The sequence below is a fragment of the Apodemus sylvaticus genome, chromosome 18 (genome assembly GCF_947179515.1).
Source record: "Apodemus sylvaticus chromosome 18, mApoSyl1.1, whole genome shotgun sequence".
Lineage (NCBI taxonomy): Eukaryota > Metazoa > Chordata > Mammalia > Rodentia > Muridae > Apodemus > Apodemus sylvaticus.
In genome coordinates, this window is record NC_067489.1 from 7,408,713 (window position 1) to 7,434,540 (window position 25,828).

Here is a 25,828-nt window from a genome sequence, read left to right on the forward strand (position 1 = left end):
TGAGGTGGTGGTGGTGGTGCTTGACTACGGAGCAAGTTCTAGGACAGCCAGGACTACACAGAGAAAGCCTGTCTCAAAAAAACCAAACGGAAAAGATAGAAGCAGGAGGGAGTAGGGACAGACACAGTGATGCACCGTCAGATTCCACGAACCCAGGATGCTCCTCTGCAGCTCACAATGCTGAACCGGGAGAGCAGCAGGAGGAGGTGGCTCTCACCTTGATCTCTCTGTTGGAACCACAACACAAGGGCCTCGTGGAGACTCTTCAGAGACTGGCCCTGAGTCACAGATGGCCATGGCGGATTCCCGAAGGAGCCGCCCTTCTGAAGGATTCCACATCAGAGCCTGTAGAGCCAGACACATGTCAGTGTCCTCAGACACCATCACCTTCTGAGGGATGGTGGGAAGCTCTGTCCCTTCCCGAGGTGGGGTGCGGGAGGCAACTCAGATGATCTGATTTTGGGTTGGTATATCCCAACAAGCATGTCCAAGCTGTAACTCCCAGCACCCACACGTGGGACTTTATTTGGAAGAAGGGTCTCTATATGTCATCAAGATATCCTGGGTCGGAGAGGGTGGCTCCAGACCCTGTGACTGGCGTCCTTCCAAGGTCAGGGATGTTTAGACCTAGGCATGGAAAAGAAGCACATGCTGTGAGAAGTCAGGATGGAGATTGGGAAGTTAATGTGTAAGCCAACAAAGAATGTCCAAAGACTGGTGGCCCCGGAGAGGCAAGAGGGGACCTGGACAGATCCCCACACACCTCTGTGAGGGGCCAGCCATGCAGATGCTCAGTGACTCCAGCCTCTGAACCATGAGAGAACGTATCTCTGCTGTTGTTTTGAGCTGCTTCATTTCCTGAAGACTCTGGCAGTCTCAAGAATTGATCCAGGACCCAGTGGGGTTACAGCAACGCCCAGGGGTTGATAGGTGGGCGAGAGCAAAAGCTGTGCCCTCACTGATGCTGCTTATCACTGTGGCCATATCCCACCCTCCCATGTCCTTGTTTGGGAAGCATTGACGCTATGAATCTGGACTGAGGCAGGTATGTCAAAGGGACCCTGGGAAGCAGCCACACAACAAGGGAGCCTGAAGCCACATCTCTCACCGCAGGCAGCACGCTGTACCACGTATGGCGTCAGGGTTCTCCAAAGAAGTGGAACCATGGAGTATCCTATAGTAACGAAGGTCTTTGTGCATTCTTTTTTTTTTTTTTGGATTTGGTTTTTCGAGACAGGGTTTCTCTGTGTAGCCCTGGCTGTCCTGGAACTCACTCTGTAGACCAGGCTGGCCTCGAACTCAGAAATCCGCCTGCCTCTGCCTCCCAGAGTGCTGGGATTACAGGCGTGCGCCACCACCGCCCAGCTCTTTGTGCATTCTTAACATGTCCATATGTATTAGCTAACATCTATCTACTGATCCAGCATCGACCGCCTGTCTGTCACTCATCGCTATTAGCCGGTCAGCTGCTTGTCTAAGGAGAGCTCCATTATGGGTACTGGTTCAGGTGTGTGGGGAAGGTGGCTAATCCACTCCACCAGGTGGCTCGGGCTGGAGGAAGGGCTGCTGCTGTCCCAGTTGGTGTTTCTCTACCCACGCGGAGAAGAGCATCTCCTCTCCTCAGCCCTGTATCGGGACTTAGAAAATGTCGAGGAAATTTGACCAAGTGTTCAACTTGGACACCAGAAGTGCTCGGTGAAGCACCTCAGAAACACTCAGTCGTGAGCAATGCACCTCTCTAGGATCTCCTCCAAATAATGGTTTGAAATTAGCATGTTCTAGGGTTAAAAGAAGGCGATCTATAAAGTTATCATTTAGCAGCTTAGGGGCTTTTTTTTGCCAGAGTGAATGGGTGTTGTCAGTGGCCCATTCTGACCTCTGACTCTTAAGTTGTCCTCTGCCTGCCTTCCTTAGGGCCACTTGACAGTCAATATATGTAGCTATCTTTTGCACCACGTGATAAGGCCAGACCTAGTCTAACAGGATTTAAAAATAGTAACGAGTTAATTTTCAAATTCAGCACTAAGGGACGTTTCTTCCGGGTTGAGCAGCTTTGGTTGATAGACTCAGGCATCGGTTGTTAGTTGCATTGCCACTTTCTGGAAGGCCACAGAGAAGCAGGATGGGAATCTGGCTGGTGTGGGGCTTCTAGGGGAGGGTAGCTGAGGCTACCTCTCATGTGTAACCAGAAAAATGGACAAAAAGTGAGGCTTGGGTCTGTGGGTGGTAAAGACCCTGTAATTGCAGCAGTGGTTGGTTAGGGCTAACTAGCGCTCCCCTGAAGGCAGAGAAGCTGGCCTCAACAGACTTCACACTATTTTAATACTTTGTTTGGATCTGGAGCAGAAACATGGTCACTATTAAATGTAATCGATGGTGGTGATGGAAGCATCTGGAGAATGCAGGGTAAAGGGGCGAACCTGTGGTCGTTTTTTTCTGACAGCATCGAATGGCTTCCAGTCTTGAGGACGAACGTGCCTGCCTGGCCCAGGGGAAAGGTCTCCTGGGACATTGCAAACTCTATTTTAAACTGTCCAGGAGTGCTAGCCAGCAGGGAAAGCATAGGGCTAGGGGCTGGAGTAAGTGGACATCCATGTCTGTTGACGGTGAGCCCTGATCTCAACACAGGCTCCTGTCATATATCTAGCGCTGGAAGAGGACGCCCAAGTTCCGGGCCTAAGCAAGGACAGCGCGCTCTCCGGGGGACACTGTCTGCTTCCCCTTTCCGCGCACACCCACCCGAGGTTACGGTGTGCTCTTGATCACTGGACACGTCACCGTCAATTTCACGAAGAGTCATGCGAGGCTTCTGGGTACTACTGAGGTCTCCCGCGTCCCCCGCTCTCCCCCCTCCGCTCCCGACCCCCGCCAGTGGCCTTGCAGCCAGCCGTGTAGCACCGCGCCCGCGTTCCCGACGCTCGCTCCTGCCCGAGTGAGACCCATCTGGTCACAGATCTAACGAGCATGTGCGTGCCATCCCCGCCGGCTGGCGAGGTGGCGAAGAGACGCCCGCGCCCCGCAGTCGGCGGGCAAGCTCAAGAGAGCATTCTGGGAAGCGCTTACTAATCGCGCGCCGCCCTACCCACAAAGGCGCGCAGCCCCGGGGCGCGCGGGCGGCGCAGGTGAGCGGGGGGCGCGCCAGCTGTCGTGCGCCGGGGCTGGCGCGGGGTGCGCGCGGGCGGCCGCCGCGTCTTTCTTCTCCGGTGATGTCATCGGGCGACGGCGGCCGCGGCCGGGGGGCGGCGGCGGGGGCGGTGCCGGGCGCCCGCAGGTTCCTGCGCCGCTAATGAAAAGGCACTTGACAGCGGGCCAGGGCGCGCGCGAGCCCGCGGAGCCGAGCGGGACCTGCTGGGCCGGCCGGGCCAATCGCCGGCGCGCGGCCGCCCATGGGCGCGGAGGCGGCGGGGGCGCGGGTGGCCGCGGCCCGGGCCGCTCCGAGGTGATCGCGCGCGGCGCCCCCTCTGTGCGCGCAGCCCGAGCCGCCGCAGCGATGAATTCTGCCGAGCAGACCGTTACGTGGCTTATCACCCTGGGCGTGCTGGAATCGCCCAAGAAAACCATCTCGGACCCCGAGGTCTTCTTGCAGGCGTCGCTCAAGGACGGGGTAGTCCTATGCCGGCTGCTGGAGCGCCTGCTGCCCGGGACCATCGAGAAAGTAAGTGGCCATGGCGCGGTCTTCGGGTGGGTCCCTGGCCGGGGCGGGCGGCGGGGCGCGCGGGAGCACCTGGCGCGCGCCGGCTCGGGACCCGCGCGCCCTCCTTTGTGCGCGGACCCGGCGACGCGCAAGGCGCGGGGAACGGCGGCGGGAGTTCGGGGCGCCATTGTGTGCGGGGCGCTGGGAAGGGGACCCGCCCTGAGAGCACAGACAGCGGAGGGGGCCGCGGAGACGCTCGGGCCCCGCTCGGGGTCAGGAGAAGGAGAGTTGGCTATGCCGGCGGCTGTGGGGTTCTACTCCACCCTAACGTGAAGTTGGGAGGTTGGCTTCGCCCCTGGCCGACACCGATCAGAAAATCTTGTCTCTGTGCCGCGCAGCTTTCTGCAATGGCTTTGTTTGAACGGTTTTCGTTGCTGGCTTTGCAGTCTCACCCTTGCGTTGAATGGACCGGTGTGGCTGGGCATGTTTTAAGGATGCATCAAAAGCCAAGGGAGGGCCGAGCTGTGAAATGACTTACTGCTTTCCCCACCAAGGGATTCTTCACTCATCTAAGCCTGCAGAACAGCGCACACGGGGTGTTGAAGCCCGACTTCTTTGGGGATGGATCGGAATTTTCACCCTCACTGCCTGCTACATTTGGAGCTGCCTGCTTGCTGCTGCTGGCTGCTGGCTCCCTGGCGCTGCAGTGTGAACCTTGACCACAGCGCTGGGTGACCAAAGTTTGTTTTCATCTGCAAGCTCACAGAGCAGGCCGGGTCAGGGGTTGGGAGCGCTTGAAAGAACAGCCAGCTTTTATAGGTCAAAAAATTACTAAAGTCCTGTGTTCAAGATTGTGCCAATGTGCAGTTTACAAAAACTTAAGATCCTTAGTAACTTAAAAGGTGTTAAATACAGAAATGGAAGTGTCCCATAATTAGGAAGAAGTAGCACTTCTTAATGGAGTACACACACACACACACACACACACACACTCGCGCACACACATACACATACGCCTGCACGCATAGGCCCTAGGCAGGACAATTTTTAATGTGTATTAAGTGACCTGAAAAAGCAGACATTCTAATTGTATCCATAAATTGATGTGCTGCAGTGTCTGTCAGAAAACATTTACCATGAATTCTGCATGCGTACCACAGGTTTTAGGTATTTTCCTGAACATTGTTATGAAAACAACGTGCATCTTAGAAGGGCTAACCGATGTGGAAGATGCTGCTTATAAATGGGGCAGATCAATAAAGTTACTATTTAAGATGGGACAACTGAAGAGCAGGGCCTGACTTTGCAGACACAGAGAAAGCAGGGCTGCCATCTGGCTGTTGGTGATAATAAAAGACAGATGTCTGAGTGAGACACATGCTAAGCTTCTCCAAAACGGGCTTAAAGAAAACCCTGTTCCGGTTTGTGCTATGTTAACGGACATGCCCATATCCATGCGCACATCACGTGACAGGTTTGCAGCATTAGTATGGTTGGGCAAACTTCGAAGTTCATATTCTGTTTTAAATTCTAGAACGATTCCCGGAGGGAGCTGCAGTGGCCCTTTCGTCTCTGACACAGCACAGAGGGGGATGAATAAGAAGGGTTAGCCTCTGGCAGCCAGACTGGCCCCAAACATTCTGAAACTATCGTCGAGTGGGAATCTCTTGGGCGGTGTTGTGCTGTCTCTCTTTGTGAAGGCTGATGACCCCGTATGGATAGTCCCTAGCCCTTGGGTGAGGGGTAGTTGTGGGGAGCAAACCATTGGGCTGCCGTCTGAAATGCTGGATTCCGTGAGTGAGTTTGCATCTGCCATGAAGTCATCCTCACTTGGCCACGCCCACGTGGAATCACATTTGTCTCGAAGCACATGTGCGGGTGGCTTTTGCTTACAGGGTGGAATGCAAGAGGAAGACCCTCTCTCCTTAAAAAGGAAATGCTTGGAAATGGAGCTGAATGCCTGCGCGGCACGCGGGGTCTTAGCTGGGCACGCGGGGTCTTAGCTGGGCACGCGGGGTCTTAGCTGGACCCATTGCTGCGTGGACATGCTGACACTGGCCGGTTGTGAGCAGTGTATGACTTCCTTTTTGCAAGTTCATAAGTTTAAAGTGAGGTTCGGGCCTGGGAACGAGTGCCGAATGAAGGCTTCCCATGTGTCTTTTATTAAGAGCACGTCCTGTTCTGTTTCACAATGGGCTTGGCTAGGGGAGGACGGGACATTCCTTGAGCTGCGGCTCAGGCAAAGAAAATGGTGGGTCAGGGTCCCTTTCCTGAACCCTCTGCGTTTACTCCTCTCTTTGGAGAGGTGAGGAGAGGAGAGGAGGGAGCCCCAGACTGGCAGTAAGAGGTTCTTACTGCTGCCTGCCACAGCTCTCTGTCGCAGGACACTGGGAGTTTGGGATTGGCAAGTCTCCCCAGCTCTGGGGCTCAAGGTCTCACCCTTTGATTGTTCTTGGGGAAAGAGCCAGGCCCTGAGCTGGTTCCATCCTGTTCTCTCCCTCTTCTGATCCCAAACCTGCCCTAGCCACCACGTCCCTGAGCCTGGCGGCACCATCCTCATAACCTCCTGCTTCAGACATTTCTAGTTATTTTGTCAAAGGAGGCACACCCTAGATGCAGGAATTTTGGAGGATAGGAAACCACCAAGCGTAATTTAGGCTAAAATGCTGTTTTAATTTTACTTGTAGATGCAGCGTACCAAGTCATTTAATTTCCCTGAAAAACCCCCAGGAACTTTGTTCCTCCTGTGTGTCCCCTGAATGGGTCAGGGAAGCTGTGTGCAGGCCACATGGCATGCTCTGAGGGAGATCTGGGGTCAGGATTTGGGAGTGTGACTGAAATCGGGGGTCTCCCCTGGATACGCTTTTGTCTCGTGGTCCAGAGGCCAGAAGTTCGTGTCCAAGGTGTGGTGTGTACTTCCTGCATGTGCTGGGGCACAGGCCCAGGCCTTTATCATATGGCCAGGGATTTGTAGACACACAACTACTTATATGAAGTTCTCACTGTAGCCCAATCTGCTCTGTCCAAATCCACTATAGGAACCCTACGCGGCAAGAGGGCATCTCCCCAATTACATCCCGAATGGCCATCACCAGATAAACCACATTCTGAGCTCCTGGAGGATGGAGACCCCCCCCATGTGTGAATTTTGTGGAACATAGTCCAACCACAGTCAATCCCAACCAACTTATTCAGAACTTTTTTGGGCTGGAGAGATGACTTGGCAGTTAAGAGCACTGACTGCTCTTCCAGAGGTCCTGACTTCAATTTCCAGCAACCACATGGTGGCTCACAACCATCTGTAATGGGATCTAGTGTGTCTAAGACAGCTATAGTATATATATACATACATACACAAAATAAATGAACCATTAAAAAAACTCTTATTAAAAATGAAAAGAATGTTTTTACCTACTTGACATTTAGGAGCTAACTTTTGGCATTTTTAATTATCTAAAACAATTTTTAAATTTAAATATACTCTAATCATATTTGTTCTCTTCCCCAAGTCTTTCTTAGTTTCTTTTTTGTTTTTTGTTTTTATTTTTGTTTTGTGTTTTTGGATTTGGTTTTTTCAAGACAGGTTTTCTCTGTATAGCCCTGGCTGTCCTGGAACTCACTCTGTAGACCAGGCTGGCCTCGAACTCAGAAATCTGCCTGCTTCTGCCTCCCAGAGTGCTGGGATTACAGGCGTACGTCACCACTGCCTGGCTTCTTTTTTTCTTTCTTTTATTTTTTTTAAAAATTTATTTATTTATTTTATGTATATGAGTACACTGTTGCTGTCTTCAGACACACCAGAAGAGGGCATTGAATGGATCCTATTACAGATGGCTATGAGCCACCATGTGATTGCTGGGAATTGAACTCAGGACCTCTGGAGAACAGGTAGTGCTCTTAAATTCTGAGCCATCTCTCCAGCCCCCCCAAGTCTTTCTAGAGGCCCCCAACTTTAAAATCTTTCTTAAAAAACAAAAACCCAACACAACAACGTCACCCCCCCGCCCCTGCCAAACAAACAAACAAACAAACAAACAAAAAACAAAAAAAACTAAGAAAGCAAAATTAAACAACACCCCAAAGAAAGGGGAATCCTACCAAACTGTAACCAAATAAAAGCACACAATAAAACTGTGGGGTATATTATATGTTGGTTAGCTTCTCCTGACCCCATGTCACTCCACTGGAGAACACGGATTTTTCTTCCCCAGCAGCTCAGTTGTTAGCCTTTATTTTAGTGACTAGGTTTCCATTCATTCATTCATTCATTCACTTAAAAATTTATTAAAAAATAGAATGTAATGAGATAAAACAAAAGCTGTTACATCAGAGTTGGACACGACAGATCAACAGGAGGAGAAGAGTCAGAGACCCACCCCTTCCAGCACACAGGAGCCCCACGGAGTTGGAACGGAATGCTCTGATATAGAAGGAAAGGAAGGACCTGTGCATGCTGCCGCAGCCTCTCCAAGCTCATTTGAGCTTTGTTTGGGTTGATCTGGGGGACCTTGGTGTCCTCCATTCCCGTCTTCCCCACTGCCTCAGCGTCTTCTTCTGCAGGGTTCCCAGAGCCCTGAGAGGAAGAGGGATTTGATGGCGACATCCCATTTAGAATTGAGTGTTCCACAGTCTGTGTAATGTCTGCACAAGGGCCTCTGTATTTGTCCCTTCTGCTGCAGGAGGGCGCCTCCCCAGTGGTGGTTGAACAAGGAGCTGACTATGAATATAGCAGAAGTATCATCAGGAACCATTTTATCTATTGCTCCAGTTTTTCCTCTTTTTTTTTTTTTTTTTAGATCAGTATTGTTTGGTTTTATCCTAGGTCCCTGGGCTATCTGGTCTCAGGTTCTTGGTAACCTAAACAGTGTCTGGTTTGAGTTCCATGGTGTGGAGTGGATCTTAAGTCAGATCAGTTATTGGTTGGTTACACACATAAGCTCTGTGCCACCATTGCCCTAACATATCTTACAGGCAGTGCACCATTGTAGGGAGAGGGTTTGCAACTGGCTTGTTTATATCTCCCTTTGGTAGCATTCAGAGTACCTTCATGTACCAAAGGCTCTGGAGCTTAGGGGTGAAGGCTTTACGTAGGTACCAGCTCGACATCTTAAATAGCAGGCTCTTACGGGGTTGGAACAAGAGGAAACACGGCTAAACGCAAGAACAGTGGGAGGCAGAAGGACAGATCTTGTTGGGTAAGATGGACAGCTGGGTGGTCTGGACTGACCTTCCTGGCCTGTGATGGGCTGTGTGTGCTTCATGTTCCTGCAGCAGCCCTGGGAACCTCAAAGGTCTGCTGTCTCATGTGATGCAAGACTCACCTTTGGGTCAGTCTTGGGAGCTGATAGGAAGAGATAGGATAGTGCCTCTGAGATAGGAGAGAAACGTCTCCATGGCACGTGGGCAGACAACAGAAATGCCCACTCAAGAGTGACACCCCCTCTGGGCCTGGATGCTGAATAGCACATGCTCAGTGGTGGCTGCAGTGACAGTGCTAATGACTCAACCACTCAGAGCATGTTGTGTAGGCCGGGGAGCACAGTGTCTCTAATGAAGATGGGGAGCACTGCATCTCTCATGAAGACAGGGAGCACAGTGGCTCTTATGGAGACAGGGAGCACAGAGGCTCTCATGAAGATGAATATGGAAGGCACAGAGGATCCATGAGATTAGGGAGCACAATGGCTCTCATGAAGATGGGGAACACTGCATCTCTCATGAAGACAGAGTATAGGATCTCTCATGAAAATGGGGAGCACAGCGGCTCTCATGAAGATGGGGAACACAAAGGCTTTCATGAAGATGGGGAACACAGCACCTCTCATGAAGATGGGGAACACAGCATCTCTCATGAAGATGGAGCATGGTGGCTCTCATGGAGACAGGGAGCACTGCATCTCTAATGAAGATGGGGAGCACAGCAGTTCTCATGAAGATGGAGCACAGTGGCTCTCATGGAGACAGGGAGCACTGCATCTCTCAGGAAGATGGGGAGCACAGCGGCTCTCGTGAGGATGAAGATGGGGAGCATAGGAGCTCTCATGGAGACAGGGAGTACAGTGGCTCTCGTAAGACGGGGAGCACAGCGGCTCTTGTCAGTTGACTGGTGGGTCACTTGGGGAAAGTTAGAAAACAGACTTCATCCTGACCATCATTAATGAGAGCCCAGCCACAAATCAGCCTTGAGTAGAGTCTTGCATGCTGAACTTTGCAACAGTTCACTTTGTTTCCTTTAAAAACATGTGACTTCAGGGTGCCGCCTTAGCCCAGAACCAGCAAGTATAGTAGGTGGTTTTGGGTTTCAGGCCTGGAGATGAGTGAACTGGAACTGCCCTGTTGGCTTCTACAAAAAACACAAAACCAAAACACGTAAATTCATTTTAACCCAGGAACTCTGAAGAGCTTTTCTGAGCCACAGACCGAACACAGTAGTGTTTATGTTGGCATGCACACATGTGTACCCATCCACAGGTGAATAGGCAGCCACACATGTGTGTACACATACACAAAGCTGTGTGTACACTTGCTGATGTGCATGTATATACCCTCAGATGCACAGAAAGATGTTCACACACAGGTACTACACACAGCAGCACACACACAGATTGCATGTTTATGTGTATAAAGTTCCATGTGTGCTCACTAGCATGCAAGTCCAGTGCACACTCAGTGCACACAGCAGTATGCATGGATGTGTACGTACAAAGGTGTGTGTGTGTTCTCACTAGATGTGTGTACGTTCATGTAGATGCACACATACATGTGCACACACATGCCCAGGTGAGCACGCAGCAGCACACTCATGTACATATGCACCTATGCATAAAGGTGCATGCATGCTCACTAGGTGTGTAGACACTCATGTGGACACATACACATGTGTGCACACATCCAGCTTGGGACAAGAGAGTGGGAATCATGGCTACCGGTGCCCCCTGGGTACTGGTGCCCCTAAGAGCTCTGAGCCTCCTGGGAGTGTGCTGTCCTGGCAGGATCCTTCCTTCCATCATTAGAAATAACCAGAGCCTTCTTGCTGTCCTCTGCCTGCAAGAACTGCACAACTTTCATCAAGGCTAAGAAAGCACCAGCTCGTGACCACCGCGACTTGTTTCCTTCCTCAGCGCATCCTGTGAGAGGCTCACTTTGTACAAGGGGCACCAGCATGGAAGACATCTTCCCCCGGGGTCACCCAGCTTCGAAGGAGAAGGGAGAATCTGAGGGGAGATCAATAGTCACAGCCTTCAGGAACTTGCATCCCAGGTTGGAACATCACAGAGTGGTTTGGGCCTGACCTCAGGATTAGGTCACGTGGCCCTGTCCCCATTGAGCTCAGGGTCGGGAGGGAAGGACAATGCTGCAGGCCCACAGAAGGACCATGGCAGCCGTGGCCAGCATCATGGCTTGTCCTGCCGTTTGCATGCGGCCCTAGCCAGATGGTGGGGGTGCCCTGCTGGGTGCATCCTTTGGCTGTGCCTCTCTGCAGCTGGCCTGTGTTGGTCCTCTCAGACTCCCTTTCCCATGGGTACCATGAGGACGGACACTACAGCAGAGCAGAAAACAGACTTTGCTCTGCAGTCCCAGCCTCACTGTGGATCCCGGAGCGTGCACACTGTGTTGGTGGCTACTGAGATTCCGCACCAAGCCATGTGGTGTGTACACAGGTGTGAGTCACAGAGTGGAAGCTGGAGTGGCGTGAGAGTGAGCAGTTTATTTCTTCACACAGAACTGGTCCCCATGGAATACAGTGTGGGGCTGGAAGGGCCTGCGTGTCCTTTGATGCTTTTAGTTTCTGAACCGGGATTCTATGCAAGATGGAGACTGTCCTGGGTCTGTCAGTTACCTGGAAGTGAGGGCTTCCTGTTCCTCTGTGTATGAAACTCTGACACATGAAAGCCAGATACTGGGCTGGAGAGATGGCTCAGCAGTTAAGAGCACTGACTGCTCTTCCGAAGGTCCTGAGTTCAAATCCCAGCAACCACATGGTGGCTCACAACCATCTATAACAAGATCTGATGCCCTCTTCTGGAGTGTCTGAAGACAGCTACAGTGTACTTACATATAATAATAAAAAAATCCTTAGAAAGGCAGGTCCCCAGGTCCCCAGATCCCCATGTCTTTCGTCCCTTCCTGGAGATCTGTAAGACATGGTCCTTGCAGGTCTTCCGGGGCCAGGGAGACTCAGACTCATGCTGCAGTCCTTTGCTGTGCGACTTTAGGTCTCATCTGCCTTCAATGATTGTCACTTTGCACAGCCCTTACTGCAGGAGTGGCCTTTGGGGGCAGCAGGGTGTCCCCAGGGTAGTAGGAAGACATACTGGGTGTTGCGAACTGCTGTTCTGTCCCTGAGGCTAGTAGCTAGGGTGTGGCCCCAGAACCACCCAAATCCAGAAACAATGCTTTAGTCTTACAAGGGACAGATTCCGTTAACCTTATTTTTTGGGGGGAGGGAGGTTGCCTCCCTCTTTTCCTGGACAGAGCACTGCCATCTTGGGGAAGGGCACAAGGCTCAGCTCCAGGTCCCTGTGCAGCTGCTGGATGCTCAGCTGCTGCGGTTCAGGCCAGGGGGTTGAGCTTCATGTAGGCTAAAGGCCATAAGTCCCGGATGGAGGGAAGACAGGCAGCTCCACCTGTGCCACAGAGAGAGGGCTCTGGGCTGCTGTGGCCGGCCTCCTGCTGTCTGAGCGTAACTCCCTCTCACTGCCAGCCAGCTCAGGAGACTTGGTGTTTTTAGCCTTTACCCGGAGCTTCTGTGGCCTCCTGAGCCAGGCTGGCGCTGCTCACCAGCTGTGCTGTGGTCCTGCAGCCAGAGCAGTGGGAGGTTCACACAGAACACAGACAGAACCCCTCCCAAGTGGTCAGTTAATCTGGGGGATGGGGAGGTGTCTCAGTGGGTAGCGTGTTTGCCGTGCCCGAAGGAGGACCCAGGTTCTGAACTGCAGCCCTACAGTGAGAACTGGGCGTGGTGGCACTTGCCTGTAATCCAAGGTCTGAATGGGGGATGCAGGCAGGAGGATCCCTGGAGGGGCCCCAGGTCAGTCAATGAGCTTCATGGTCAATGAGAAACCCTATCACAAAAAATAATGACTGGGGGCTGGAGAGATGGCTCAGTGGTTAAGAGCACTGACTGCTCTTCCAGAGGTCCTAGGTTCAAATCCCAGCAACCACATGGTGGCTCACAACCATCTGTAACGAGATCTGACACACTCTTCTGGTGTGTCTGAAGACAGCTACAGTGTACTTAAGCATAATAAATAAATAACGTAAAAAATAATGACTAGGAAAGACACCTAATATTGACATCTGACTGACCTCCACATACATGTGTGTGCCTGTACACACACACACACACACACACACACACAGGCACACACACAGACACACACACACACACAGGCGCACACACATACATACACATAGGCACACACACAGGCGCACACACACACATACATACATACACATAGGCAAACACACATACACACATACATACACATAGGCATACACACAGGCACACACACACATACATACATATAGGCACACACACAGGCACACACACACATACACACATACATACACATAGGCACACACACAGGCGCGCACACACACACACATACATACATACACATAGGCACACATACAGGGACACACACACACACATACACACACATACACACATAAAGAATTATTTAAACGATGTGCTTGTCAGGCTCCTATCACAGATATGCTAGCAACACACACCACTGTGTTCGCTGGATCACCTCTTCAGGGACATCATAGGAGACCTACTGCGGTCTTAGATGTGGAGTGTTTGAAGCCACTGTGTCGAGGACGGAGAAATCACGCAGCCTAGACGTCTCCTTACACAGTCCGGTTACCTGAGGGTTGTCACAGAGGATTGTGTACATTGGGGATTTCAGTTTCAGGAGAACCGTTACACCAGTGTCTAAGTAAATGGTGGCCACAGGACCGTGCTAGACGTTGCTCCTGTGCAAAGATCTGGGAGGACATCGGCTCAGGATGCCATGTAGGTCCTGAGGGCAGGGTGTGGGGAATCAGGAAGTGACCCCATCTCCAGCCTCTCTGCCAGCACACCTGTTTATTTTTAAATTATTTTTTTATTTGAAAATAGATTCTTGTCTCACACAATACATCCCCAGATCCACCTCGACCCACCTCCATTTCCTCTTCAGAAAAGAGCAAGCCTGCAGGAGACAACAACCAAACAGGACAAAACAAGGCACAGTAAGACAAAGCAAAACTGTGTATGGAGACGGATGAGGAACCGGATAAGGAGAGAAAGAGTTTCAAGAGCAAAGAGAGAAAGCCCCACTTCCGCTGCCAGGAGTTCCAGACTTTTTACATCAAGACGACTTTACTCAGGTCAAGAGGTGGAGCTGACTTCTTCATCTGAACACGAGCTGGTCTCGGCGGGGCCTGGCCAGTGGGAGGGTAGTAACGTCTGCTGCTGCTCTTAGCCTGCCTCTCTTAGGTTTGTGCTCATCCACTCTCCAGAGACTCTGGCCCACTGAGAAGACAAGCCCAGGTCGGCGGCTGGGGGTTAGGGGTCACATGGAGAAGAGCCTAGCAGTCCTCACCTGGGCCATCCCAGACCGATCAGTCAGAGCTGGAGCATACCTCTCCCTACTGCTCAGCCAGAGTGGACACCTGCACGTGGGTAAGGCTGCGAAGACTGCCTGTGAGCTGCAGGCCGGGGAAGCGCCTCAGTTGGTGGTGCCTGAAGCCCTGGGGTCCATCCTCAGCACCTCATTAAACAGGGTGTGGAGTCCAAACCTGTAGTTTCAGCGGGAGGAAGGTGAAGGCAGGATGCTCAGAAACTCAAGGTCATCCTCAGCCACACAGCCAGTGTGACCTTAAGCTGCTGCAGAGCCTTTAAAAAAATTAAAAAACAAACAAACAAACAAAAAAAAACCCTTTGGTTAGAAGTACAGAATTTCAGAAAACGCTCATTGCCTTTTGAGCACATGACAGAAGAGTGACTTTGTCAGTCTCTTTGAGTAAGACTGTCACAATAATTGTGACAGAAGAGGAGAGGATTGGGATTTGCGCGCTTGTGCTGCAGGCTCACAGGAGGAGGGAGAGGCTCAGGACACTTCATCCCGGCTGCCCTGATTTCTCCTGAGCCGTCTCCCTGTGGTGTTGAAGTGCTTGCTTTACTTAAGATCTGTGATGTATAATTAATCTCAGGAAACACCGCCACTGGGCACAGGCGTTTCCCACATGGAGACGCGCTTTCTGGGTACAGTCATTCGAAAACAGGCTTTATCGTAGCGTGTGACTAGATAGACTCGTGTCAAGGGATGAACTTCCAGACTGTGTCACAGAGGCCACATTGTTCCTGGACAGGAGAATGGGATTAGCGTCTTCAGATCGTGCGTCGGCTGCTGACAAGTACACGGGTGAGTTTATCTTTGCTCCGTCCACGGACTCGGCCGCTCTGAGGCAGCTCTCCCAGGAGCACCCACACTTCTACGTCACTGGCTCTCGGCTGTGAGGTGATGCTTGCGGCGGTACGGAGCTACCCAGCACGCAGAATGGTCTCCCGCTGTCTGACAGGGCTTCAGCCTGAAGAGTCTAAAACTTACCCCAAAGGAAGGAACAAGGCTGAAAAAGACTAGAATATCTGCATGAGGTAAGCTTGTAGGCCAGCAGGACCCAGACGTTAAGAGGTTTTTGGCACCTGGGAGGTCTTGCATGGCTGTTCCTTGGCTGTCATCATGTCGTGAATATATTGACTTGCACCATAAGTGATATGGATATCATTTGGAGATGGCCATGAGAAAAGGAGAAAGGAAGTCAGAAGGCCCGTGAACATTCAAAAATGGCAAAAAATAGAACAAAATCAATCAATCAAACAAACAAACAAAAAACCAAAAAACCAAAACCAAACCAAAACCAAAACACCAAAACCAGATGAAAAAGACTATTAAGATGCATAAAAAGAGAAAAAACAAGCAAAAGCATGATGAGAAGACTTCACAGGGAGCAGTCCCTGCCTGGCTGCTAGACAGAGAGAGGCAGTCGGGAGCAAAGGTTCTTTCCAACATGATTAGGCAGAAAGGAAAAAAAAAAGGTGGGAAAATGGGAGGTCTCTCTACCCAAAGTTTGTGCCCTAAGAGAAGCAGAAGTATTGGAAGTTATTCGAACAGAAAAAGAAGGAAGAAAGCATGGAAGAGGGTGGTTACTAAAGTCTGCTGTGTTGGTGATCGTTTGACATGAAAACTACCTAAATAGGAAAGGTTCATTAGGCTGATGGGCCTGCATTTAAAAAAAGAAAAAAGAAGAAAAAGCCCATGTCACACACTCTGAGCTAAAAACCACCTTTTGCTTGCCAATGCCTGGTGTGAATAAGAATCCATCACCCCCACTATATACAACCCTGGGTGTAATCACCAAAGGCACAGTTACTAAGGGAGTGTGAGGGAGCTGGGCCTCGTGACCCAGAGGCAAGGCGGTTTGGGGAAAGTGTGCTCACAGGAAAGTTACCACAATCCTGAAAACGATGCAAGCATGAATGTCGCCTTGCTGGCCTGACAGTGACATCACACATTCCACTCACTACCGAAGACCACACACCACCAGGAAAACACCACCGCTGTGATCCTTCTGAACCACCAAGATGCCTTATCTTATGTGCAGTCACCAAGAGGTATTTATTACATTGCCCAGTTTAAAAAGAGAGAGGAGAATGGAAATCGCGAAATATAAGTCCTACAGAAGAACAAGCACTCAGAAGCTGCGTCTGACGGAGAACAAAGGAGAGAAGACACAGCCAGGGGCGTGGGCATCGAGGCGGAGCCCATGGTGGGGAGGGCTCAGCAGTGAGGGAAGCTCTGACAGTGGATACTGGTCCTTTGCTGGTAAATTCGACAGTTTTCCCTTGGAAAGCACAAACATCCAAAGCTTACTCAAGAGGAAGCCAATAACCCAAAGAGCCCTATGTATAGTCTAGAAATCAGACTTGGAAAGGAAAACACCCCTCCCCCCCATAAAAAAATTCCAGGCGAGATAATTTCCCTAGATACTTTACCAAATATTTAGGGGGAAAATAATGCCAGTTCTTCATAAAGTCTTCCAAAACTTAAAGATAAAGAATATTTCCTACATTATCCTAAGCAGTGAACCTTATCCCAAGGGCAAACTTGATAAAGATATTATAGGAAGAGATATCATCAACCTATGACCTTCATGAACTTCGGGGTAAAGCTTAGAAGCTGAGTGCAGCAGGGGCTGGAGAGATGGTGCGGTGGTTAAGAACACCGGTTGTAACCGTAGTCCCAGGAATCTGGTGCCTCTAGTCTCTGTAGGCATCACATGCACTTGGTACACACACATACATGCAGGTCAAACACTATGTTCATTAGAAAAAAAGTATCAGCATTATGTAAAAATGGTACCATTCGCCAGGTGATGGTGGCGCACACCTTTAATCCCAGCACTTGGGAGGCAGAGGCAGGCGGATTTCTGAGTTTGAGGCCATCCTGGTCTACAGAGTGAGTTCCAGGACAGCCAGGGCTACACAGAGAAACCCTGTCTTGAAAAAAAAAATGGTACCATTCTTCACCAAGAGGGACTAGTCTCCAGAATCATGTTGGTTTCTCAGTTGGAAACCCATTGATATAATTGACTGTGTTAACAATCTATAAAAGAAAAACCACAGGGTTGTGTCAATAGATGCAGAAAAGCATCCAGGATCATCCGTCATCCATTCCTGAGACGTCCTACCCGCCACTCAGGTGAGGAAGGAAGGTCACCTGGCATGCTGACAGGGCTGCAGTGAAATCCACAGCCCCTGGTGTAAACAGGAGTGAGCTAGAACATCCCCTAAGATCAGAGCAAGACTGGGGTGCAGCTGTCTCCCCCACTGCTTACCCTTGCCCTGGATGTCTGAGAGGAAAAGAAACCTAAGGACCCATCTGGGAAGGAAGGTAAGATTTCCTTTCTACGTAGACACCACAGCACGACTGTCTATGTAGAGAACTGAATGTGTACCATGAAATAGCCAGAAGAACTAACAAGTGAGCTTAGCAAGATTTGTATATAAAACTCAACTCTAGTCCTGCAAAATGTATTCAGCAAGATGGTTCGAATCTGAAATAAAAACTGTCCGTTGCCATGCATAGCAAAGGGAGAAGAAAACCAAAGGTGGGGTGCAGAAAGAGAGAGAGAGAGAGAGAGAGAGAGAGAGAGAGAGAGAGAACCTTACTGATAAATCTGAGAAAGTAAAGATCCGTCCTCATTATACTGCCCATGGATGCCACAGTGAGCGTCCCCGTCACCTGCTTCTGTGGGGAAGGGGACTTTGATTCGTCACACTGGCTGTTCCGTACCCTTGAGTCTCCTTGTGAATGAAGAAGACATGCAAAGTTTTAAAGTCTGAGGATGACTGACATGTTTATATTTATGGCGGGGCAGGGGAGTTACTGCAGAGAGGCCCCCTGTTCATTCGTGATCTTTCTCATCAGATCTCCTCTGAGTGTTTATTATGTTCCAAGAGCTGTGTGTGTGTGTGTGTGTGTGTGTGTGTGTGTGTGTGTTGAATTAATGAAGAAACGGTGTGAGCTGGCTGTACTGTGAAGGAGCTACGTTCTCGGACAGCAGGAGACAGATTTCTAAATATGCACAGCAACGGGACCTGGATGACCCTTGGCAGATGGGACAGAGGGTGGTTTAGGGAAGGCTCTAGCCTCACAACGAGCCCTGGCAGATGGTGGCTATGTGGAGCAGGGGACACATGCGCTAGATAGAGGGCCTGCTGGCCCGGGGCAGGGGTGACCTGGTTCCCTAGACCTGTGCTAGATGGTCCAGGCCTGCAGCACAGTGTTCTTTGAGGGACAGAGAGGGAAGACAGCAGAGGGCCTGGTGGGCAAGGTGTTTGCAAGGTTTGAGCCATGATAGGCTAATTGTTTAGACAACAGTTCTCAGTCACAGGGTAGAAAACTCGGGAGAGCTTTTAGACCTCAGGTGGAGGGCTGCTGAGAAGTGAGGGTGGGGTGGGGTGAGAGTGCCTTAAGGGAAGACGTGTGGGCCTTGATGCCGGCTACCTGGGAAAGGCCATGCTGGTCCCTACTGATCTGCGGAAGCTCAGCTATGAGAGCCCTGGCTGCTCTGTGGAGGTCGTGAAGGTCTTGTGGAGTGTTTAGTGTCTCTGGAGCTGTGGACTTCTGGGGGACAATGGTCAGTAATAAATTTGGGAGTCACAATTTAGAGACAAGACTTGGAGCTGTAGGCAGGTAAGATTCCCTGGGGGTGGGGGGATTCTATACTGCAGGTGTGGGAAGGCCTGGGCAGCCAGACAGTGCCTGGGGACCAGGAGACCAAGGAACAGTCACAGTACTGCTGGGAGGTTGAGGTGTGTCACCGAAGAACTCATAGCCATGGGGGAAGGATGCGCTACCTGTGATCACACAGGGTCAGCAGGCTCAGCAGGACTGGCTAGGGCCACCCAGGTTAAAGGTTGCACTTATCTTGATGACCTTGGTCAAGGTCCTGTGCTGAGGGAAATGGGCTGAGGGAGAGAGCCTAGAGCTAGCTGGGCACGGCACATGGAGATGGAGTTGCAGAGTATGATGACCTCACTGAACAAGAGTTCAGATATCCGAATGCCTGCAGAGAGCAGGTGTGGGAACTTACAGCGTTTGTGGCGGACTCAACTGGAAGTCCTGCCATTATAAACTGTGTAGGGAATTTGTTAGCAGGAGTGGACCTTCGGTATGTTTTTCTCCATGTAGGAGCTCTACCAAACTGTACTCTGCCCCAGCAGTTCCAGGGAAGTGTGTCTAGGGTGTGTTTCTTCTGTCTCCTAGTTTTTAAAGTCTGTTCCTTCATCTTCACACTGAATGAGTGCTTGGGTTAAGTCCAACATGCTCTGTGTCGGTCGTAAACAGTTATGCCCTGAGCACCTTCAAGGTGGTCACCTTCAGCTCACAAATACATCTGTGTTGTGTCTTCACTCATCAGGAAGTCATGGCTTTAAGGGAAGACTAACACTGCTCTAAAATGCTGCCTGCGCTGTGTGTCTTGTCGTCAGCACGTCGGAGTCTCAGTCTGGGAGACGTCAGGCATTTCAGGGATGCCAATGTAGAGTTTCTGCCAAGTTCAGGTTCAAGTTGAGGGTCATTTGTTATAATTTAATCTCTCCATGGACTCTCAGGGTTTCTTTTTCCATGTAGTAAAGGGTCACAGTGTGTCACATACCGTGACAGCCAGGGAGGGAAGGAAACCAACAGTCGAGCACCGTGAGATCGCTCTGAGCAAGTCTCTCGGGGATTATTTTTCCAACTTGAAGCATGAAAACCAGCTTGACTCTGCCCAGTTCAGTTCCATTTTCATGTCTGGGGAAACAAAACACATAGAGTTTGCTCCTCGCCACCTTCTCTTGAGAGGCCTCGAGGGGAGTTTTTGGAGTCACAGTTACTGGGCGTGGCAGCCGTATGTTCTGGACTGGCAGGCTCACTCTCTCCTCTCCACAGAGGTGGCAGAGCCTATGACAGTGTTAGCAGTCTCCAGTATCACTTAGGAATCATGCGGTTTGGATCCTCGCCGGTTCCAATGGCCCCTTCTATCGCCTTTGGCTCAGGTCAGTTTTGGCTGAAAATCACCACATCGCCGGCATATGCATTCTTCGACTGTTGGTTTTCATCTGCAGAATTCCTGCTATCACAGGCTTAGGCCAGACCTAAGAACCTGTGTGCTTACCAAGGTCAGAGGGAAAGCGGATGCTCTTCGGGCCCTTAGCTGAGAGCCATGAGCTGCCCACTGGACAAATCACACAGAACCAGGACTGTGTGCCTTGGGGACTCTTGCCCAGGTGGCTAGTGTGTGTGCTCATCCTGGAGGGTCTCCTCGTGCCTGGTAGTTCCTCCCTCGTGTCTTTTCTACTTAGACAGTGGAGTCCCAGTGTCTGGTTGGGTTGACTTCTGTAGCATTGGAATGTGGAGGCAGGAAGAGGGGAAAGAAATCTTTTTTTGAACTTGTCTAAGAAGAGAGGTCCCTATATGTGTCTGTGCATCTAAAAACTTCCTCTGGAATGGGAGGTGTACCATCTGTTGAGAGACTATACTCACAATGCTGGTCCAGGGTCTACGATGTGGGTTACCTCAGCATGCAGAACCAAGGAACCAGGGAAGATGGGCCTCTAGGGGCTCCCCCAAAGCAGCGACAGGATCTGTGTAGACAGATTCTCTCCCAGTGAGGTGTTGTGGGGAGCGTAAACAAACTCCCGGGTGTGGCTGTGGTTTGTCCCTCTGTACCAGTCCACTGACCTCCTTTTGACATGGTTTTCTTTGTGATGCATAGCCAGGCTTCTGGTGCTCCTACACCACCTCTAGGGACACGAGGATGGTTGTCCTTTCTCTGGGCTCTCCTGCTCCTCTGTAGGTCTGAGGAGGCTAGTGGGGCTATGTTCGAGTTGGACTTCCGGTTCCCATCAAGACTGAGACCAGCCCCTCGTAGACTCCACTCCAGCCTCTGTTGAGAACCGATGGATAGAGACACCTGACCATACTTGTCGCAGCCGACCACAGAACGCTGACCTGCACAGGACCATCTGAGGGCCATTGAGCCTTAGCTCTGGTCAGCGTGGACATTCTTACAGGGGCTTTGTGGAGATCCTGTGGTCAGCTTTTGTCTATTGAGATGATTCTAGAGAGAGCAGTGGATATCGCGGATCTGAGAGAACCACCAGAGCAAATCTCCCAGCGCAGGCTCAGAAGTAAGCCGGGATGATGGAGGAGGCTGAAGTGCTAAACAGAGGACACATCTGCGAATACACTCAGCAGGAGGGAAGCTGAGAGAGTAACCAGGCTGTCACCCTCCCCTGGAGCTACCCTGGGCTGAGCCAGCACCTGTGAGCCAGTGCCTAGGTCAGTGTGAGCAGCTGCCCTGCCTTCCCCTCTGTCTATGTCTGCCTCTGGTCCAGCCTGCCTCTGTGGTTCCCCATGACTTTTATTTCTCTCTAGAATATCAGAGTTGTCGAGGGCCACACAGAGTCCTCATGTGAAACCTGGGAAACCATATAACCCAGCCTGATGAAATATGCAGATCTCAAGGGCAGCCACATAAAGTGCCAGGTGATGAGGCCAGCTGGCGGGGGGACCCTGTGGGGAGTCAGCGATTTTCCTCAGCGATAGAGGGATGAGTTCTGAAACCAGAGCTTCTTTGGCAGCATAGGTTGTATCGATGCCCTGATGCACCTGCAGGAAACGGAGCCCTGGACCCAGGGCATGTGTTTTGTGACAAGACTTTTCCTGGGGAGACAACATATGCATCTGTGCCCGCCAGACAGGGAGCCCTAAACAGGCTGAAGCATAGATACCACCAAACCCGACTCTGAACCAGTGGGCTTTATTAAAGGAATATGGATGTGAGGTAACGCGCAGATGCAGAAATGGCTCAAAGACATCACCGGTACCCACCCCAGCATGGGTGACATCACAAAGCTGGGATCCTGGAGCTCACTGCACAGCCCTCAGGCAGCTCTAGAGGTTGGAGCGTGTCCATTCCAGGTTCCTCCAGGCTCTAAGTCTCCTCCAGGAAGCAGTTTGTTTCTTCCAAGCAGCTGATCTGGTCTCGGAGTCTCCTTTGCAGCTTGGCTTGTTTGAGGGTCGTCTTTGCAGATTAACTGCGCATGTCTGAGGGGGACTCTCAGCTTTTATTACGCACTCTTTGCAGGCCTGGTGAATCTGGTCAGTTTCAGGGACTTCCTGAGGCTATTTTGTGTTGATTACCTTCCTGCTTAAGGAGCATTCCTGCAGGATGGGGTGTTGTAGTCCCAGAGAGAACTGCCACAGGAGAGCATGCCTGAGAGCAGGGGAGCCCGAGGACGGCAGCCTCAAGCAGAAGCAGGCCTGTTGCAACCGGAAGAGTTGTGGGCTTTAGGTAAAGCCAAGTTCATTCCTGTGTCATTTGCTCTCCAGATTGTGTTTCCAAGGAGATAGTTTAAGGATGCTTTAATTCTTACGTCAGCACGGTCTGTCCTAAGCTGCAGTTTGGGGTGGATAATGGACTGTGTATCCCAGCAGCCCCTGGATGAGTATCCTTTGCCTAGGCCCTTCATAGCTGTCTGGTGCAGGTGCACGCTGATGTCCAGACAATGACAGTCACAGTAGGTGTGTCTCAGGCTACGGGCCAGGACTGTTGACTTTTTGGAATCAGATGTTACTTAAAACAGCCATTGGCATCACATGTGGGGCTACAGTCGAGCCAGCATTAGTACCTAGAGGCTTTTACACATGGGTCCTTAATTTATTAATTCACCGGAAAAAAATGTTGTGTTTATACGTATCCTATTTGCTTAGGTTTGTCCCTCTGGTGGTTTGAGTGAGAACGGTTTCCATGCTCTTCCGTGTTTATTTGGTTCCCAGATGGTGGACTGTTTAAGGAGAACTAGGAGGTGTCCTTGTTAGAGGAGGTGATGTCACTGAGGGGTGGGGCTTTGACTGGGCTCTCAGCTACTGCCCTGTCGCCATGTTCCCCGCCATGATGATCATGGACACTAACTCCTTGAAACCTTAGGCAAATCCCCAATTAAATACCTTCTTCTACAAACTGCCTCTTCAGAATCTTCATGTCTCTTCACAACAGTAGAACAATAACGAAGATAGTTCCCAAGACTGTTTATCACAGCTGAGTGCATGGAGATAGCTGTAAGGGGCAGAACCAGCACAAGACACCCCAGACCAGGTTGTCAGCTCAAGATTTGTTTGACCCAGAGGGTTAAGGTCAGGGAATAAGAGACAAAGATGGGAGATGGAGAATGAGGAAGAAGGGGGAAAGAACAAGGGAGGGGGGAGAAGGGATATTTTCCCAGGAGGGACAAAGGATTGCCTCTGGATAGAGAGGAGACAGACATGGCCCGTAGGAAAATGGCCTATGGTATAAAGGTAAAAAGGGAAACCCGTGTTAGGATGAGGGTTTAATTTAATTGAGCATGTTAATTAGGTGGGCCAAAGAGGGCTTTTGATTGCTAGACTTCAGCACTTTGCTAGCTGGGCCTTGGTGGTCAGTCTCAGGAGGAGGACGTGGGCAGATAAGGGACTTGACCTTGGTGGGTAGCTTTAGGAATGGAATGTAGCAGTTTAGCAAGGCAGAGGGGATGGGGGAAGCACAAGAGTCGGGCCTGCTGTGCTTGCCCGCTGGAGCCCCTCAGTCCCACCTTTGGTTTATTAGTAGGTATTGGGTAAGTGGGGATCATTCTCTCGGGCTGCTTTCTGCTGACACTGGAATGTCATCAGGGACCTGAGAAAGCTGGGTTGCTGGTCAGGGCTGGGAAGAACAGGCCATTTCAGTTGCTATCCAGGTTCTGTGGGACCATCTGAGGCTAGGGAAGTGCACTCTGTGTGGATGGGCCCCAATGTAGACTCTGAGGAAACAGTTGGAGTTGTCCGAGCAGTCTGTAGTTGATTTGAAGTCTGCTGGAACAGATAGAGACAGAGGTAATGTTGAGTAATTTAGATTTTTTTTTAAATCTGGGATGTACATTGGAAACTTTTAGGCCCATTGCCGTGGTAGCTGGGATGAGGAGTCTCAAGACCAAAGAATGGGGAAGAGCTTTCGCCCTTAGGAAGAAGTAGGTGAGGAAACAGGCCTACTTCCTGTAGGCTGACAGGACTGTGCTTATCTGGAGTTCTTGAGAGGAGCCAGGGAAGTTCAGATTGGCTGCATAAGGGTAACTGGGGAACACATCTGTCACTGGTAAGCAAGATGCTCTGTAAACTCAGTGCACAGCTTGTTTGAGGTGACTAGTGTCAAGGAGGGAAACAACAGGAGAGAGGGAGGGAAGAGAGGAGGGCAGAGGGGAAGAGGGGAGGGGGAGGGGGAGGGGAAGAGTGAGTAGTGGGGCAGTTTGCATCAGGAAGTCAGGGTGGCTGTTCCTGAGGTGAGTCAGTTGAACAGAAACGTGTGTGAACACCCTGGAGGAGATGATCTGGCAGAGAGGAGAGCAAGCAGAAAGGTCTTAAGGTTGGAGGGGCCTGGCCAGGCCCGGGAAAAGCAGGGCTCGCAGGAGTGAGACAGCAGCTGGCTGGTGGTGGGAGCCTGAACTTAGAGCACGGGCCCGAGGGGCTGGCTGTGACCAGACTTCTCAGAGCTGCTTGAGACTCCCAGAAGCATTGAGCACAAAGTACGAGTTCCTGTGGCGTGCCCCCTGGTCCCCCACAGCCCCCCATGTCAGCATCCCCTATAGGTGTGATGCGTCCGGTACAATTAGTGTTGAATATTGATACGTGATTATTGTCCCAGAGATCAGTAATCAGAGCTTGCTGGCCCCAGGGATAGAGGCTGCAAAGTTGAAGACCCCAGGGCCACCCTTGGAAAGAGCCTTGGCGTCATGTCATGGCATGACAGAAGGGTAGGCAAGCACTTCGAGGGCAGGGAGCAGCAGGGCACATGCTCCTCTTTCATTAGACACCCCTTCCTGCTGTGGCCGTTAGTCCTTTCAGAGGACAGATGTCGGCACGAGCTGCAGGGGCATTCAGATAATATAGCACTTAGTAGCCCAGGTCCAGTTTCCTAGGCTCCACCCAGCTCGTGTCTCCTCAACAAGTGAGTGATGGCGCACGTCTGTCTGCTTCACAGCATGGCAGGGCACAGCTTCCCTGCCACCAGGTCCTTGCCTTTTCTTGTCCTCCTGCAGCCACGGGCAGCTACTGATCTTCAAACATTTCCAACGTCTGTCTCTGGACATGGCGTAGACAGATGCATGATGTTGTCTTCCAGGGCGGACTCAGAGGCCTGTCTTATTTTGATCCTGTGGCTGGGATCAACAGCTTAGGTTTATTTATCTTACAACTCCAGGATCACGCCATCACTGGGGGAAGTCAGGGCAGGAACCTGCAGGCAGGAACTGAAGCAGAGGCGGGAAGAGTGCTGCTCACTGGCTGGCTTTTCAAGGCGTCGTCAGAGCTCCCAGACTAACTACCCAGGGGCAGCACCCTCCTGTTCGTCCCCAGTGGGCTGAGCCCTCCCAATCAATCATTGCCAAGAAAATACCGCCATAGACTTCCTGCCGGCTCATCGCGTGGGGGCATTTTCTCAGTTGAGCTTCCCTCTTATCTGATGACTCTAGCTTGTGTCAAGGTAACACAAACAAACTGGCTAGCTAGTTAGCTAGCTAGTGAACTAACTAACTAACTAACTAACCAGTACAGCCTATCCCTCTTTTCCTGGCTCGATGGTGCA

At 51.1% G+C, this 25,828-nt stretch overlaps 1 protein-coding gene and 1 pseudogene across 4 annotated transcripts in view; both read left to right on the top strand.

The window, feature by feature from the left end:
- The first annotated feature begins 3,401 nt into the window (after positions 1-3,401).
- Positions 3,402-25,828, top strand: part of Arhgef7 (Rho guanine nucleotide exchange factor 7) — a 110,213-nt gene continuing 87,786 nt past the window's right edge. The window contains exon 1 of one of the 4 annotated variants that reach the window (XM_052161961.1): positions 3,402-3,655. In XM_052161961.1, the coding sequence (XP_052017921.1) occupies positions 3,491-3,655 (165 nt within the window). In that variant the 5' untranslated portion in view covers positions 3,402-3,490. The remainder of the gene's footprint in view (positions 3,656-25,828) is intronic. The other 3 variants (XM_052161957.1, XM_052161958.1, XM_052161956.1) reach the window with 3 other exon arrangements.
- LOC127668697 (ribosome biogenesis protein NSA2 homolog) lies at positions 15,344-16,183 on the top strand (annotated as a pseudogene).